Source organism: Indicator indicator, chromosome Z (genome assembly GCF_027791375.1).
Source record: "Indicator indicator isolate 239-I01 chromosome Z, UM_Iind_1.1, whole genome shotgun sequence".
NCBI lineage: Eukaryota > Metazoa > Chordata > Aves > Piciformes > Indicatoridae > Indicator > Indicator indicator.
The window spans coordinates 40,682,793-40,701,061 of NC_072053.1; the positions used below are offsets into that span (position 1 = coordinate 40,682,793).

At 39.8% G+C, this 18,269-nt stretch overlaps 1 protein-coding gene across 1 annotated transcript in view; it reads right to left on the reverse strand.

The window, feature by feature from the left end:
• The window catches only part of PTPRD (protein tyrosine phosphatase receptor type D), a 253,661-nt gene that overhangs the window by 148,661 nt on the left and 86,731 nt on the right, over positions 1-18,269 (reverse strand). Inside the window, exons 3-4 of the mRNA XM_054397277.1 lie at positions 5,996-6,184; positions 2,161-2,271 (exon numbers count right to left, since the gene is read on the reverse strand). Of these exons, the coding sequence (XP_054253252.1) occupies positions 2,161-2,271; positions 5,996-6,149 (265 nt within the window). The 5' untranslated portion in view covers positions 6,150-6,184. The remainder of the gene's footprint in view (positions 1-2,160; positions 2,272-5,995; positions 6,185-18,269) is intronic.

The following is an 18,269-nucleotide window of genomic DNA, read 5'->3' on the forward strand; positions in this document are numbered from 1 at the left end:
AGAGAGGTAGGTTTGTATTTCAGCCTTTCATTGGACAAACTACTCAAAACTGTATTTATTTTAAGAGTTTAATAGAGACTAATCATTAAGACAGTTTTAATTCAGCAAAAATGAAAAGTAAAATAAAAGACTATGAGTGAGTTTTAAAAATTATGATGAAAACTGTATTAGTCTGAAACCTTTCCACTGGGTTTGATTAAAACTTCTGTCATCTTCTATGAATTCAGAAGGGGTCTACTGCAATGGCCTCATGAGTGAATGACAGGCAGAAGGGGAACAAGCAGAGAGTAAAACATCTGTAAGCAGCCAGTTCAAAGAGGCCAAACAAAGCAAGCAGCAGGGAAAGAGGAATTTCTTGTGCTGATCACAATCCTTATAGACAAAGGAGCATTTAGTCTTCATGCGCGGACTGTTTAGAAAAGCAACTGCTGAAATCATTCCTTGAAAAGCAGGCATCAGTATAAACAAGAAATGAAAAGGGAAGAAAAAGCAGGAACACTGACCAAGTTTACTAGACGTTAGTGTTAAAGCTAAAAAATTTGCCATGCATTCAGGTACATTCTCTCTTATCATGCACAACAGTTAGATACCAGCACTCATCAAAAGCCATGACCAGGGCATTCTCCGCTTAAACATAACAATAACTTAAAAAATGCCACAATGCAGCTACATTCATTTCATTTGTATTCTTTGTTATTGGTTTAATTAATAGTTTTGTAAGGTGGGTAAAAAGTAAAAACACACCAACCTTCTCGCAGCTCTGAGGGATGTAGGGGGTTTGATGCAGAACACAATGAAATGAGGAAAGGAGAAAAACAAGGGAAACACAGAGAGAGTAAAAAGGCCATATCAAGGCTTTCAACTGCTACTTGAACATCTCTACTTTCTCTAATAAAACCTTCCTACCTCATCTTGAAAAGTTAGCATTTTCCACAGCTACAATGGTGTTAGAAACAATAGCTAGCATAATTTTGAAATTTTCCTTCAGATAAAAAGGTATATACATGCCTCATGCAGCACAGGAAAGTCAGTATATTGGAGGAGAAGAGAAAGAAAAAGAAAAGATCAAGTAACTTTCTACGGATGTCATAACTGAAATGTTTTCCTTTCTTTTTTAAATTTTTAATTAGCCAAAAGAGTCACACCATTCAAAAACATATCAAGTTGATTGAAAAATCAGCTCTAAAAAAAATTTCAAAATCAAGCTAGGTATTTTTGGCAAGGTTATCCACCCTATGGTAGAGTTTACAATTGTTTTCAGTCCTATATCCCCCACCCATTCCCTTATACTGTAGACAAACACACACATACACATATATATATATATTTATACACATATGTATGTATGTATGTATGCTATAGGCTTTGTGATACTTAAAGCTCCATTAACTAGCCATTGCAAATACTACCAGAAACAAAGCACTTCTTTCTAGCTGAACCAAAATAATATTTTCTTATGTTGAAAAGCATTACACATTTCTACTAAAATACAGAAGAATATAATGGTTTCCCTATTAATCACCATACCTGGCATATAGACAGGTAATTTCTTCAAAAAATATAGCCAATTGACCACTATTATTGTAAGTACTACAATTCACGCACAAGTCCTACACCGAAGATATATAAATATATATATATATACACACATACATATATATAAAGAAGAAATAGAAATGAAGAAAATACAGTTGTGCTCTGCATACATATTATTATAAAAGTTGGAAGCTTAACCTTTGCAATTAACACAGCAGAGGTCAGGTAGGCATACACCTCAATACCTTGGGGTTACACTTAGCTGATTAGTAGCACACCAAGCAGTCGCCTCAGGAGTTTGAAATGAAAGGCAAAACCAAACAAAACCAACAAAGGAAAATAAATGCAAAGCACAATTTAACTTAATGCAGGAAAAAACAGAAGTCAAGATGTAAAGATATAAATATACTTACAAACCTTAACCCACAGGATAGACTGGACTCAAGAGTGCTTTAAAAGAGTAAAACAAACCCCAGGCCTTTCCTCTACATTTTAAAATGAATTTTATGAATGACACATTTTCCATGGCATTCTGATTATTACAGTGGTAACTGTATAGATCCTGAGAACATCTTAGCCCTGAACCTGAATGAAGAGTGGATGCCAGGGTTATGTCATTCCTACCTCTGACATATAGATTGGCAGGGGCGGAATACCGTGTACCCGCACTGTTGGTTGCAACACACTCATATTTGCCTTGGTCAGATTCTTCACTCAGTTCAATTTGGAGGGCACCTGTATGAATATAAAATACATTGCCAAAGAGACGGTCAGAGAAAGCTTTTAATATCCATAGTAAAACACTGCTTAACAATATGAAAAGCTTGTATGCGAAGGTCCACTCAACGTCGGTTCATTTTCTTGCTAAGGTGCACAGACAGAAAATGATGCAATGAAAAAAACAAAGAGATTATTTTTTTCACATCATCAGTGCTAGCACAGGAAAACAATTTACATTTGGCAAATAAAAACAAACCCTCTCTAAACAATATTCTTTCCTAAACCGTTACAATGAAGATGGGTGAGACTGCTTCAAGGAAGAATGGCTTTTGAATAAAACAAAAGAGATTAAGTAGTTGGGTCATTTTATATGTTAAATTTTATTTCATTGTTTCCATCTAGTAACAAAAGTATCACAAAAGGTGGCAATCATAAAAAAAGAGCAGGACAGGTTTCAAGAAATCTTCTGCTGAAGAAAGCCAAAAATATGCAGCAAGAACAAAAAGGCTGCTTGAAGTGAAAAAAAGGAAAATGCATTAGTCATTTATCATTAGCAAAATATTCTTTTAAAGAAACAAAACTCCCTTAAGACATGCAGATTGGTAAGAAAAGAAAGACAGTTCTCCGCAACTTACAATCTTAAAGTACATTTGCTGAAAAACAAAGAGCAGTTGAATTATAAGACGAAAAAAGTTAAAAAGCATGGTCTACGCCAACAAGGAAGAACTAACCAACCACTGCTGAGGACCATAGGAGGGCCCCCCCCCAAGACACCCATCGAAATCCACAAGTGGGATTAGCAGTGTGGTGTCACAAAACCCAAGAAAAATAGAAAACAAGAATTATAAAAGAAGTAAACATTTTTGCAGAGTATAAAAAGCCAACAATACCACATACCACCAAGAATAAGTCATTAACCTTTACTTTCCAAGCCTGTAGATTAGAAGATCCAAAAATCCAGAGGTAAGAGAACTCCAAGAAAATAACAACAAAAACTATAAAGGAGACAAAAAAACATTTCTGTAATATTTTAGGGGGGGGACACACACATAATTTTCACCTTTACAACTTTAAAGGAAAAAAAAGGATCGACGAAGAAAAAAAATAAAACCTTTTATGAAAGATAAGATAAAAAGAAGATAGTCCATGTTGTCTTCTGCATGTCTGCTACTGTTCTCCAGACCATCTTGGCTTTGGTCCAGGACAAGAACAGCTAAGGAAGAAAAAAAATGATCTTTTTTTGCTCCAGTTGGACAAAAAAAAGAGGAAGGAACAAAAAAAAACCACAAAAAAAAACCAGAACCAAAAAAAGAACAGCAACAAAAGAAAAAAAGATAAAGAAGAAAAAGAAGAAGAAGAAGAAGAAAAAGAAAAAAGAGGGACAAATGGTACGCTGTGACTGGGCTATGGCCAGAAGACCTGGATATGCTTTCTTTGAAGCATATCACAAATCAACTTAATATATCTTTTTTTTTTTTTTTCAAATGAATAACCAAAACTGAAAGGAAAGGGGTGTGTGAAGAAAGAAAGGACACAATATGAGTCACTGATCATAACCAAACAGGACAAAAAAAAAAAAAAAAAGAAAATAATCAGATGATGTACATTTTTGTGGTTTTTTTGTTGTGTTTTGTTGTTGTTTTTTTCCTTAAAAAATACAAAACAAAACAAAAACCCAGGACAAAGATGAGAGGGATGAAAGGACAGAAAGAATGAGTAAGATCATTCTGTGAACGTTAGTTCAGCACTCTTACCTCTTATTGGTGTACCACCTGGGTGGATAATATGAATGCAAATAAGATTAGAAAGAAGAAGCATTAGTACGAGAAGAAGGAGGCTAGGGCTTTGGAAGAAGAATCAAATTAGATTTACAGAATTAAATAAGGTCTTAAGAGAAACTTGAATTACTGTACTGTTAAAACAGGAATATATTAGATAGTATTATCAGGTTATAAAAACAAGTTGCATTGTACCACAAAGGGCAAAAAGGCTACAATTGGCTGCATAGCCAGTCTCAGAACAGCATCTGAGTTCGTAGATGTTTGGTTATATAAGGTTAGGTATATATTGAATATGCCTCAAATACTTAAAGGAAACTTTACAATACTGTACTTAAGATATAGTTTAGGAAAATATTGGAAATTCTATTTAAGTATATATATATAAATATATATATATAAAGAGGATACAGTGAAGGTTATCTCAAAACAAACACTGTAGTTTAGGCTGGTTTATGGCATTTACTGTTCTACAGCTATGTGCTACATGTGTACTGTTTCTTTTAGGTGTTGCTATGACTGATAAGACAACATTTCTGTGGAGGTGTGCGTGTGCGCCACTATTAGGATCTGGTGACTACACTGACTGTTAGTAAAATGCATGCCATGCATTTTAAGAATAATAATAGTAATCAAATAATAATAATAATCATAATAATATTCTGAATATGGAAATTAGTGGGGGTGAAGTGCGCTTCAGAACTAAGCACTTACCAATAGATTCTGGAGATTTAAATACGGAGAGAAGAAAGACAGCATAAAAATATTATTATATTCCTTATAATTTGGTACAAAGTTTTCAGTTAAAGCTTTATACACTAAATCATCTATGTCACATGTGAAAAATTAATTATTAATTTACATTAACAGAAGGTTAATTTACACATTTCTGCTGACAACAAGCAAAAAGTCAGTTAACAAGACGATTTAACATCACAGGACAGGTCAAAAGCTGAGAATTCTGGGAAGACATGTGATTAAACAACTTAGATTCTACAACAATACCTACTACAATTGCCAAAGAAAAAAATCATCATATCCCAGTTACCTTATTTAGGGATAAGCTTTAAACTTTATAGATTTAGAGGGATGGTTTTGTTTCTTTTTATCATCTAAAGAGAGCAAAATAATTAACTAGGGCAAGAGGGGAGTGAAAGAACTGCTAGGGAGGTGCAAGGGGCAAAGAGAGAGAAAGCGACAAAAGCTGGATTCTACACGGAAAGCAGACTTCTGTAGATCCAGAAAATGTAGAACTCATAAAACTTTAGTGTGGGCGCACACTACTGTGGCTAAATATGTTGGAAAAATGCTCAGCCAGCAAAAGAACCCCACCTTTATTCCATATATGACCCATGTATTTATTTTCTTAAAAAAAATATATATTTTTTTAAGGTACAATTGTGCATGGGGAAAAAGTATAGTGTTTTATGTATTTGTGAGAGGAAAGAAGATGTGTCCAAACTGGCTAATCTTTGGTGCAGTCAAATGTGGAAAAGACAGCACAAAACACATTTTAAATTTTAATTGAAGTGTCTAATGCAGGTTTCGATTTTGATGAATATAACCATTGGTACTCCTTGCAATTTCTGAATGAAGTCCAATGTTGAAATAAATTTGTTAAAAAAAATAAAAAGGAAAGAAGAAAGAAAGAGAAGAAAATGGATCCATCAAGTACTGCAAAAAGCAGTAAAGAAAAAAAATATCAAAAAGTACAGTCACAGCAGTGAGCAATGTGGAGTAAACAGAAGCTGCAAAACACACAGAGACAGACTCTAGAAAAGACTATGACAACATCACAGACATGGACAGCACACTCAGTAACACAGAAAAGAGAGGAGGAAGAGAAATTATTACCTATAAATAAAATTAAAGGGAAAAAAAAAAAAGGAAGAGAAAGAAAAGAAAGAAAAGGTGAGAGAGAACAACTCTGGGCATTAGTGGAAACAGTAACAAGACCCTACCTGAGCGTAATTGCTTGATGCGACCATTGTTGTTGCTTGTGTCAACAGGTAAGAAATCTTTGAACCATGTTATTTCAGGATCAGGATTGCCACTGGCTGCACATAGCATGGTAGCTGTACGAGTTCGTTCAACCACCTTCAGCTGTGGGCCCATATCAATTGTAGGGAAACCTCGGGGAATTTGATCCTCTGCAAAAGAAAGATGATTTTAAATGTTTCACATTCATTACACAGTAATTCATGAAAGCCACAATCACCACTCTAGTTAACGTTCAAGGGTTTTCTAACTGTTTATATGTAAGGAACTGATGCAAGAAACAGATACTCAAGCAGTATTTTTGATAGCTTTCAGGGACCAAAATGCTGATACAAAACAGGAAATTCATTTAAAAGTAGGTACACACTTTAACTTAGAAAATGCATTAAATTTGCAATATATTTTATGTAGTGTGTAATTATTAGACTCCTCCTATGGTACTTTACAACACTGATGTTATTCTTCTTGTGAGATTTATTATTTTGTTTGAAATACTGAATTCCTATATTTATGAACAAAAGAAAAAAAACCTCTTTCTTTACATGAGACAATTGTGTCTTTGCATAAGGAAGTGTGATCATGCAGCATAGGATTTGGCCAGGAATTCAGGAGACTCGAGTTATTTTTCTTGCTTTTATCATTATTACCTATGTACTCTTGCACTTAAATTTAATGTCTCTGCATGTCAGCTGTCTGCCTGTAAGACAAGTATGACAGCACTTTACTGCTACAAACAAGTGCCGTGAAGATGTACATATTGTAAGATTCCAAAGGACTGAAAGACTCTAGACATTGGAGCCATTCAGATATCAAAGTTAAAGTGACATTATTATTAATAATAATCTTGAAGCGATACAACTGTGTCAACCTAAACTCTCAGATACAGTAAAAAAAACCCTCACACTAGTGCAGTCAATAGTGAAATATTAACATATTGAACAAGAGCAATTTGCCTTCTTAAAGTAATGCATGTTAGCAAGTGACACTTGAAACAGTGGCAATTCTCAGAAATCAAGTTAGCATAGGTAAAATAAGCTAACTGAATTACATCACCTTGCTTTTAATTTCAATTAAAACAGCAAAATAATTGTCATTATGTCATTTCATAATAGGCAAGCAAAATGAAAGAAAACAAAACAACACAGAAACAGCATTGACGTTAACTATAAACCACATATCAAGTAACTTGACTGGTAGTTACTGACGTAATTGATTAAGGGGAAAAAAGAACTTAGAAGAAACTGTTCAGTGTCAATTCTCTTTAATGAAGAATTTGTAATATTTTCCAATAGTTTCAGGAAATTCCAGACTTTTCTGGAAAATGTGTAACAAGCAAGTGCATCTTATAAATCTTTGCAGCGTCTCCTGTTGCCCATCAGCTACTTTCTGTTTGCAGTATAAACACGCATAGATAGTACTCTGATATACTAAAACCAATCTCCGGTAAGTTTGTACAGCTCTTCACACAACTACCTCTTAGCCATGGTAAGAGAAAAGTAACCATTACACAATTTTAATACATTGGTTGCTCTCACAATTTTCCATACGGTGGAAAGAAAAATAGTTTTTACTGCTCGTTAACATGCTCATTAGGCTCTAAACCACAATATATACCACTGTTCCACATTAATATTCAATTCTAGTGAATCAGCTTCCAATTCATCAGCTTTTTAAATCAGACTTGACCTTCTCAAAGCCATTTGGTGCTGTCACTTTGAGAGGCCATTAAAGTGCAGATTCCTCTATCCTTGTGCTTAGTGAGTCATACATGTAATACATGCTTTGTTTAGAATGACAGATACAAGATTTAGAAATAGAGCACATTCTTTGAATTTGTTAGGTGTCCTAACAGTGCTGCATTCCATTGCTGGCATTAAGAGAATGCCTCTAGTAATGTGCTAGTATAATTTCCAATTCCTGGAAGAGATCTACAAAAGTTATTTTTAACTGAATACATGATCTGAACAACACAGAAAGAAAATTACTCAGATTGGTTAAAATACAAACCCTTACACAAGAATTATATGAAACTGCCTTGCCTTCTTTTCCATCATGGTTGTTCTTAGTATTTCTACGTTTCCTCTCTGTGTATTCATTCTATATGACATTGCTCACCTGTAAACAATGTTCTTGAGATTCCTATCTCTGCTGCCAGTTTTGAAAATTTCCAAGTACCACATATGGAAAATGTACATTAACCTCTACATTCAGATTTCATGTACAGACATTATGTTGATGCACCTGTCTTCGAGGTGAGCGTGGCTGCACAAATACAAGAGAATTTAGAGTAGAGACCTGAACTCAGCTTTTATGTGTAATGAGTAATTTTGATGGTGTAGTATTTTGAAGACACCAAGAAGTTAAATTATGCTTTACCAAGAACAAACTGTACCTGCCTTTAAAAGTATCTTCATAAGAAAATCTCTGAACTCAGCTATTGCTCTATACATCACAAACTTTGTTTTGCTTGTCCTTTAACTCTGTTTTTTTTCATATTAAAGGTAAAGGTGTGACATTGTAATCTCTTTATTAAGTGACATAATTCTTTCATAAGATTCATGAACTCCCAAACTGTGTCTGAAGGCATACTGTCAAGGCTGCATATATAAAAAAGATGAATCCAAAGGTTTCATCCAAATCCAGTACAGTGGATCTGATTCCTGGTCAAAAACCTACCTAGGTACCTACAATGCACCTAAATGGAGAAAAATGGTGACCTTCGTCTAACATTTGTATCGTGATTTTGACTGCTCTTCCTGTCAAAAGCTGCTTTCAGATCACATCTAGATCCTGCTGGCAGCAAGAAGAATGACAGCTTTTTGAAACAGATTGGGTCTTGAATTCTTCATAGCTACACTGCTGAATCACTTTGGCAATCAGTATCATGTTTTAACAAGACAGAATAATTTTCTCAGTTACAGTACATTATGATAATACTACTATGATATGCATACAAAGTGCAAATGTGAAGTATCTAAAGCAAATTCTGACGACTTTGGTTATGGAGTATAAAGGCAAGATAATAGCACCAGAGGCTAAGACTGGGAAGTTGACATGAAAACTGAGCAATATTTCTGTTAAGTATTTCCTTCCACATCAGTTATTTGTACCATCAAAACACCCATATTCCAGAGTATTTGTATTAACCTATAGTTAAATCTGTGTAATGTGCATAACAAAATACATACTCAAAATGTTTTACTGTGCCTTTTAAATAAATGTTGTTCTGTGTGAATCAATTTTTCTTCTGGAAATGGAGGGTGGTTCTCCATTTTACTGAAGAAGAAAGAAAAACAATCTATTTCAAGATTCACTGATAGCTTTGCACAGGAAAATTTTAGCCAATCTGTAGCTCACAGAATAAAAAGGCACACATGGAGTATTCCCAAAATATGCTAGATACTGAAGATAAACTGCTCAATAAAGTTTATTCTTTCAAAGAACAGTGTAAATAAACCTTTTATTTTCACTATTCCAGATGTCAACAGCATATAACTTGCAATTTTAACATCATGATCGTATTATTCAAAATCATTCTTCCCGCAACTGAACCAAACGCAGGATTAAGAACAGTAAACTCAGAGAGAGTAGGGGAGGAAGTAAAATCAACATTCTGCAGCAGAGTACGTATTCTGTACTATTGCGGAAGAGCCATGTATATGAAGGAATTTCTGATTATACATAAAAGACTAATTTGGATTAAAGAAAAATATAAAGCATCAGAAAAGAGCTAGTTAACAAGTTATATTTCTATTGAAATATTGTACATGGTAAATTTGTCCAAAAAGTACTTATGAACACACAAAAAATTCTTTTTCCAAGTCCTGTTTTCAAAGCTATTACAAAAAGATGGATACTTTTACTTAGTGGCACTGTAAGTTAATAAAGGAGGGTAATAGCTACACTATCTAAGTATCTCTTGGAATTTCTCTTAAATCTCCAGCAATTATACCACACAAGAAAAATGAATTAGAAATTAACAAGACAATAAAGACTTACTAACAGTTATTAAATATTCAACAAGAGAGCAGCTGCCCATACCATCCCAGTAAAGCCTATGCATTTAAATATAATCATATATTAAAAAGATGTGCAAAGCACTTTTGATGCAGAAGAAAACAAATTTGTTTAGTAGCTGTGTATGCAATTACCCTGTAAATTGCAAAGTAATGTCTATATAACAGAATATAGAGCCACTTAGACTGAATTATCATTTGTATGAATGTTGAAGCAGCAATTTCACATTGCATTAAGTCAGTTAACATTCTTGTTATTAGCATTTAGCCTTAAATAAATTCTTTTTTTTGTTGTTGTTTTTTTTTTTTGTTTTTTTTTTTAACAAATGAGTGTACCAAGCCTTTGAAATTAGATATCTTCATAACAGCACGAAAATGGAAAAAAGAATCGCACCTTTTGCCAATTCTCAAAATCGGGTAAATTGAAGAATGCACAATGCAAACTCTTTCCAAAGTGTCCTATCTTACTCAACATAAAAAAATTAAATACTTCTCCCTCTTCTCTAATAATGACATTCTGAATGGCAAAAAATAATGGTTTGAAAGTCATCACATCTATAGAAATACAAGCCTCAAAATGAAAGTTTATTCTCATGTTTGAACCCAGGTATTGTCATAGCATATGTCACAGAATACAATTTGAATATCACACACACATCTTTTGTTATGATTGAACTTTTAGACATCTGTTCTGCTTGCTAGGAATGAAAGGGAAATACAAAGGGCTGTGTACCTGGGGGGGGAAAGGGGGGGAAGAAAAGAAAAAAAGAGAGAAAAAGAAAAAGAAAAAAAGAGGAAGAAACAAGTAGGGAAACCAGGAATCCCTGCCAGATGCCCCTCTAAGGAGAGGATGCCACCAAAGTTAATGAAAAAAAGGCAGAGAACACAAAGTGGTTTATGTACATGGCATTGTCTGTTTAGGAAAAGAAACTGAACTGAGTCACTTGGGTTTGTCGTTCACTAAGGTCACGTGGGCAGGATCAGAGATGGTTGTAACCCATCGTAAAAATGTTTCCAAAAGATCTGTGTCAACCCAGACAGAGGTCCAACATAAACATGCAGGTATCCAAACACCTGGCTGTAAGGAGTGCCAGAATCCTTCACTTCCTGTAGCAGACTGTAAGGACTACACCTGTATTCGCTGTGAGCAGGTGGGTGACCTTCTCTGTCTAGTGACTGAGATAAAGGAGGAAGTTGAAAGGCTGCGGACTATTAGGGAGCGTGAGAGGAAGCTGGACCAGCAGAATCAGACTCTGCCATCCTTCAAACAGTCCCATCAGCCAGGGACTGGTTTGGGGCCAGACAGATCCTCTCTTGCCTCGAAAGGGACAAAAGAATGAGACTCACACAAACGGATTGGAGAGTGATGGAAAGTTTAAATGGAAAAGCAATTGGTGAGGCTACAAAAAAACCTACAAACTACAAAGCATAGTGACAAAGAGTATCCCAAAGCGTACAGAACCCCTCACAGAATTCCCAAAGGCTTCCCAATCCTTCCCTTCTTCCCACCTGAGGGTAAACCCAAACCCCCCAGGGCTCTTTCTTCCCCCTCCTGCTGCTAGGCAAGTCTCAGGCTGGCCAGGTCTGAGACTGCCCCCCCTCCATTCTCCTCCTGGCATTAGGCCTAGACAGGCCTAAGAGGCCTTGAGGATACTCCCCCGGCATTACCCTGTAAGAGAGGACATCTCCCAGGGGAGCAGAGAGGGAAGAAAGAGGAAGAGAATGACTTTGCAGATGGCCTTATAGGGTGCAGGATTTATGGGTAGAAATACGTCGTTTCCTGTGTCCACCCCTGTGGGTGGGCACCCAGGACACCAGAGGTGTATCTCATGCGGCAGTAGCAGGGGGCACCCAGCCTAAACTGCCACATGCCACCCCTTATTTCATACCCATAATTCCTGCACCCAAAACATATCATGAAATCAGAAACAACTTTCAGATGACATGTCTGGCAAAGTCCAAGTCTCCATCTGGGCGTCCTTCCAAAGAGTCTCTCCCTCGGGCTCAGGTAACAGTTCAGTCCAGCTCTTCTCCCTCATCCTGTGGAACCTCCCAGCGACGCAGAGTTCATTCTTCTGCACGGTGAACTTTTCATGGATCCGATGGAGCATCCTGGTCACCTGGAAACAACCTCATAACTTCTCAATCAAGCATTTCTCTATCCACTCAAGCAGCATGTTTCCACCCCTCGGGGCAATCGAGACTGAGCAATCAGGCTCACCGACTCGACTCCTTCCACCCCTTGCAGGCAACAGCACGCTGAGACTTTCCAAAGCTGCACGGACCTTTCCCAAGTCCAGTGCTGACCGCTTCCAGCCGCGGCCCGAGGCTAATACGGATGCACACTACGCACACGCACAGCGCTCCTCCTGAGCGTACGCATGCTGAGGCGTGGAGGCATCCGGCTACGCAGCCCTCCCCCGGAGAGGGAGTGGCTGCACTGCAACCCACCGAGAAGAGAGGCGGGGCCAGGTGCTAGGCGCCATTTTCGGAGCGCGTCCGAAAATCAGGGGAGAGATAACAGCGAGAGCCGCCGTCACCTCTGCAGCCGCGGTACAGATCAAAACCGCCGCCAACCCTCGGGCCACAAGAGCGGCTTTTCCAGCCAAAGCTATACTCGCTCCCTGAGTCCTCGGAAGCAGCTCTTGAACTGGAGCCACCGCCCGCCTTCTTGAGTTGCGGGAGCCACCGCTCACCGCCCCGCTGCGGCTAGCCCCCACTGCCGCGGGACAAGCCGACCCTGGTCTGCTTCCGACTGTCCCTCCCCCTTCCTCGGCTCCGCGCCGCTCTGCTCGCCGCTGGCGCCGCGGGGAACAAAAGGGAAAGGGACAGGCACCGCATTCTTAAGCTTTCCCCCAGTGCCTGCAGCTATAGAATCGCCGCTGCCGCTTCAGAACAGCAGGAGGGATTCTACGCCACGGCTACGCACCAGGGTGTCCCCTCGGAACCCATAAAACGCCCACACGGTCGCCCCAGCACAAAACCTTGAGCCCAGCCACCAAAAACCAACAACGCCCAGATACCATTTTAACTTTTCCACCCCTGCTCTTCTCCAATCCAATTTGCAGAGTTCAGCACAGGAACCATCCTCTGCTACCAAAAATCTGTGCTGGTTTGGGGCCAGACAGATCCTCTCTTGCCTCGAAAGGGACAAAAGAATGAGACTTACACAAACGGATTGGAGAGTGATGGAAAGTTTAAATGGAAAAGCAATTGGTGAGGCTACAAAAAAAAAACCCTACAAACTACAAAGCATAGTGACAAAGAGTATCCCACAGCGTACAGAACCCCTCACAGAATTCCCAAAGGCTTCCCAATCCTTCCCTTCTTCCCACCTGAGGGTAAACCCAAACCCCCCAGGGCTCTTTCTTCCCCCTCCTGCTGCTAGGCAAGTCTCAGGCTGGCCAGGTCTGAGACTGCCCCCCCTCCATTCTCCTCCTGGCATTAGGCCTAGACAGGCCTAAGAGGCCTTGAGGATACTCCCCCGGCATTACCCGATAAGAGAGGACATCTCCCAGGGGAGCAGAGAGGGAAGAAAGAGGAAGAGAATGACTTTGCAGATGGCCTTATAGGGTGCAGGATTTATGGGTAGAAATACGTCGTTTCCTGTGTCCACCCCTGTGGGTGGGCACCCAGGACACCAGAGGTGTATCTCATGCGGCAGTGGCAGGGGGCACCCAGCCTAAACTGCCACAGTAGTACTCAGGACACTAAACGCTCCCTACTCTCTTATCAGCTTCCCAAACAGAATGACTCAGAAGCTGGAGAGCAATGGAGACAAATTCCTCCCAAGTGCGCCAGGCGTGGCACCCCACAAGCCAGTGAACCCCCTCAGGTGACCCTGTATAATAATATGCTGTTTCCACCAAACCCAATGTTCAGCAAGTGGACCCATCTACCAGCAGCTATGAAAGATTATCTAGGCTACGTCGTTCAGAGAGGCTGGGGGCAAGTAAACCTACTGTCAAAACATCTGCAGTCCAGAAGATACGCCAGGTGCTTCTCACTGGGGGCTCACTTCTGAAGGGCGTTGAGGGTCCTACATGCAGACCTGATCCGCTCTTTAGGGAAGTCTGTTGCCTACCTGAGGCCAGGGTCAAGAACATAGTAAGAAAATTTCCTACCCTGATCTGCCCAACTGACTACTACCCATTGTTGGTTTTCCAAGTAGGCAATGATGAAATTTCAAAAAGAAGTTTGAGATCAATGAAGAAGGACATCAGAGCCCAGTGATGAATGGTTAAGGGGTCAGGAGCACAAGTAGTATTTGCTTCTGTCCCCCCACTAGCTATGGCTAATGATGGACTAAACATGAAAATCCAGCAGATTAATGCCTGGCTGCAGGACTGGTGTCAACAGCAGGTTTTTGGGTTCTTTGATCACAGGCTATTCTACAAGACTCCAGGCCTGCTGACTATAGAAAAAAAATGCTTATCTCTGAGAGGAAAAAGATTCCTGGGACAAAAACTGGCAGGGCTAATTGATACGTCTTTAATTTTGAAGGGGAAAGAGGGAAACATGAGCTTCACTGAGGACATTCCTGGGACAATTGTGAGGCAGGGTACCAGCTCCACTGCTGTCCCAGGGGGTATAGGGGATAGTGGATTATGCAACACCCACAATGGTAACAGATACTCCTCTGCTAAGTCTCTGAAGTGTCTGTATACCAATAGAAGAATATGGTTATGGACAGCTATGTTCCTTTCAGGAAGGACAGGCTGACAAGGCGAGGTGGTGGAGTTGCTCTCCATGTGAATAAGCAACTGGAATGTGTTGAGCTCAACCCAGGGGAAGATGATAAAAGTGTTGAAAGCTTATGGGTAAGAGTGAAGGGACACACAAACATGGATGATATGGTTGTGGGGGTTTACTACAGACCACCGAACCAGGAAGAAGCTACTGATGAGGCCTTCTATACGCAGCTGGAAGTAGCATCAAGATCAAGTGCCCTGGTGCTTGTGGGTGACTTCAGCCACTTGGATACTAGTTGGAAAGTTCACACAGCCAAGCACAAACACTCCAAAAGGTTTCTGCAGTGTATGGATGACAACTTTCTCCTGCAAGTAGTTGAAGAACCAACAAGGAGAAGTGTAATGCTGGACCTGATATTAACAAACAAAGAAGGACTGGTTGTAGATGTCAAGGTTGGAGGTAACAAGGTGTAGATGTCAAGGTTGGGTGACCATGACATGTTAGAATTTAATATCAATAGACAAAGAAGCAGGGTGATAAGTAAAATTTCAACCCTGGACTTTAAAAGGGCAAACTTTCCCCTCTTCAAGACTCTACTTGGAAATATCCAAGTAGATAGGGCTCTGGAAGGAAGGGGGGCCAAAGAGAACAGATGATGTTCAAACATTACCTCCTCCAAGTTCAAGAGAAATGTAGTCCCTTGGAAAAAAAAATCTAGTAAGGTAAGCAGAAGACCTGCATGGTTAAGCAAGGGACTCTTAGCAAAACTCAAAAACAAAAAGGAGGTTTAGAATATGTGGAAAAAAGGACCTGTCAATTGGGAGGATTATAGAGATACAGCCAGAGAATGTAGAGATGCAACAAGGAAAGCCAAGGCCCTCCTGAAACTGAATTTGCCAAAGGGGTGAAAGAGAACAAGAAGAGTTTTTTCAAATATATCAATGATAAGTGGAAGAACAGGCAAAAGGTGAGCCCACTGGTGAATGAGAGGGGAGATACAGTAACTGATGATGCAGAGATGGTAGAGTTGCTGAATGCCTTCTTTGCCTCAGTCTTCACTCCTAAGACGAGCCCTCAGGAACCTCAGGCTCTAGAGGCAAGGGAGCAGAACCGGAGAGTTGTGGACATTGCACTGGTCAGTCAGGACAATGTTGGAGATCTCATACTGTCTGAAGACACACAAATCCATGAGCCCTGATGGGATGCATCCATGAGAGCTGAGAGAGCTGGCTGATAGTGTTGTTGAACCTTTCTCCATCATCTTTGAAAAGTCCTGGAGAACAGGAGAGCTGCCTGATGACTGGAAGAAAGCAAATGTCACTCTTCAGTCTTCAAAAAAGGCCAGAAGGAGGACCCAAGCAACTACAGACCAGTCAGCGTCACCTCCATCCCTGGAAAGATGATGGAGCAGCTCATCCTGGAAGTCATCTCTAACCACACGGAAGACAAGAAGGTTATCAGGAGTAGCCAACATGGATTTACCAAGGGGAAATCTTGTCTAACTAATCTGATAGCCTTCTATGAAGTTATGACCAAGTGGGTAGATGAGGGAAGAGCAGGCAATGTCATACATCTTGACTTCAGTAAAGCTTTTGATACTGTCTCCCATAACATCCTCACAGAAAAGCTCAGGAGATGTGGCATAGATGGTTGGTCAGTGAGATGGGTTGAAAACTGGCTCCACAACAGAGTTCAGAGGGTCATTACCAGTGACAAAGAGTCAACTTGGAGGCTTGTGGCAAGTGGTGTGCCCCAGGGATCAATACTGGGTCCAGTTTTGTTCAATATCTTTATCAGCGACCTGGATGAGGGCATTGAGAGTACCCTCAGCAAGTTCACTGATGACACAAAACTGAGGAGGCTGGGTGATACCCCGTCAGGCTGTGCAGCCATCCAATGTGACCTGGACAGGCTGGAGAGCTGGGTGCAGGCAAACCTCATGAAGTTTAATAAGGACAAGTGCCAGGGTCCTACAGCTGGGGAGAAATAACAACAGGAACCAGTGCGGGTTAGGGGCTGCCCTGCTAGAAAGTAGATCCACAGAGAAAGACTTTGGAGTGCTGGTGGACAGCAAGTTCTCCACGGAACAACAATGTGCTTTTGTGGCCAAGAGAGACAATGAGATCCCGGGATGCCTCAAAAAAGGTGTGTCCAGCAGGTCTAGGGAAGTTCTTCCACCTCTCTACTCTGCCCCGGTGAGACCACAGCTGGAATACTGTGTCCAGTTTTGGGCTCCCCAGTTCAAGAGAAACAGAGAACTGCTGGAGAGAATCCAATGGAGAGCCACGAGGATGATTAGGGGACTTGAGCATCTCCCCTGTGCAGAGAGACTGAGAGACCCCGGGCTATTTAGTCTGGAGAGGAGAAGACGGAGAAAGGATCTCATAAACCTGTATAAATATCTGAGGGATGGGTGTCAAGTTGAGGGGACAGGCTCTTTTCGGTGGTTCACAGTGGTAAGACAAGGAACAATGGGTTCAAACTAGAACGTAGAAGATTTCACCCCAGCATGAGGAGAAACTTCTTTACATGTAGGGTGACTGGAACAGGCTGTCCAGGGGGGTTGTAGAGTCTCCTTCTCTGGAGGTTTTCAAAACCCACCTGGGTGCGTTCCTGTGCAGACTACCCTAAGTGATCCTGCTCTGGCAGGGGGGTTGGACCTGATGAGCTCTTGAGATCCTTTCCAACCTCTGATATACTGTGATACTGTGAACTTCTGAATGAGAGTGGATACAGCATCCCACGTATTTCTATATGCAAATTGCATAAGAATTAAACTACGTATTTTGCCCTGGTGAATAAAAGACAAGATTGCAAAGGACCACCACGTGAAGTTCCATGATTATAATTTCTAATTTTAGGCTTAGTTTCCAGGATTTAGATCACAGTAAATCAGGGTTAAATTGGGCTTGCCAAGAACGAAGATTCAGAAAACATATGATTGCTCTGTATAGTAAATATTTTTAACATACTTATATTTTTGGGTTAGTTAGTTTCATTTGAAAAATAAAGGGTGAAGAATAACCATAGTGGTGTGATAGCAGTCTTTGCTTTAAGCTATTCTTTTTATGGTGCAGTAAATAACGAAATCAGCAGCATGCTCAATGTACAGCAAAGTTCACTTCTCATGTTAGCAGTCTGAATATACAGATTGGTCTAGAACATGTAAATTCATTCTTTCATTGTTCTTCCATTCCTTGATACTCATTAACACTATGTGTTAAAATATTGATATTAGTAAATATACATGAAATTTTCAAAACTAATTATTTCATATTAGTTCTTAAGTATAAAGTAATAAATCACCACAATAAAGTTGTAACATATTAATTTAAACTGACAAGAAGGCAGAGGCATCTTGCTCTTCCTTCACCAAAGATGACAAGAGAGAAGTGAGCAGCCTCTCAAAGAAGCTGTAAGCCAACACAGTCCCATTCTCCCTTCTTCCTGCTCATTTGTACTACAGGTCTAAATCTGTGCCTAAACCTAAAGGAATGACAACACTGGGTAAACAATCAGACAAACTCAT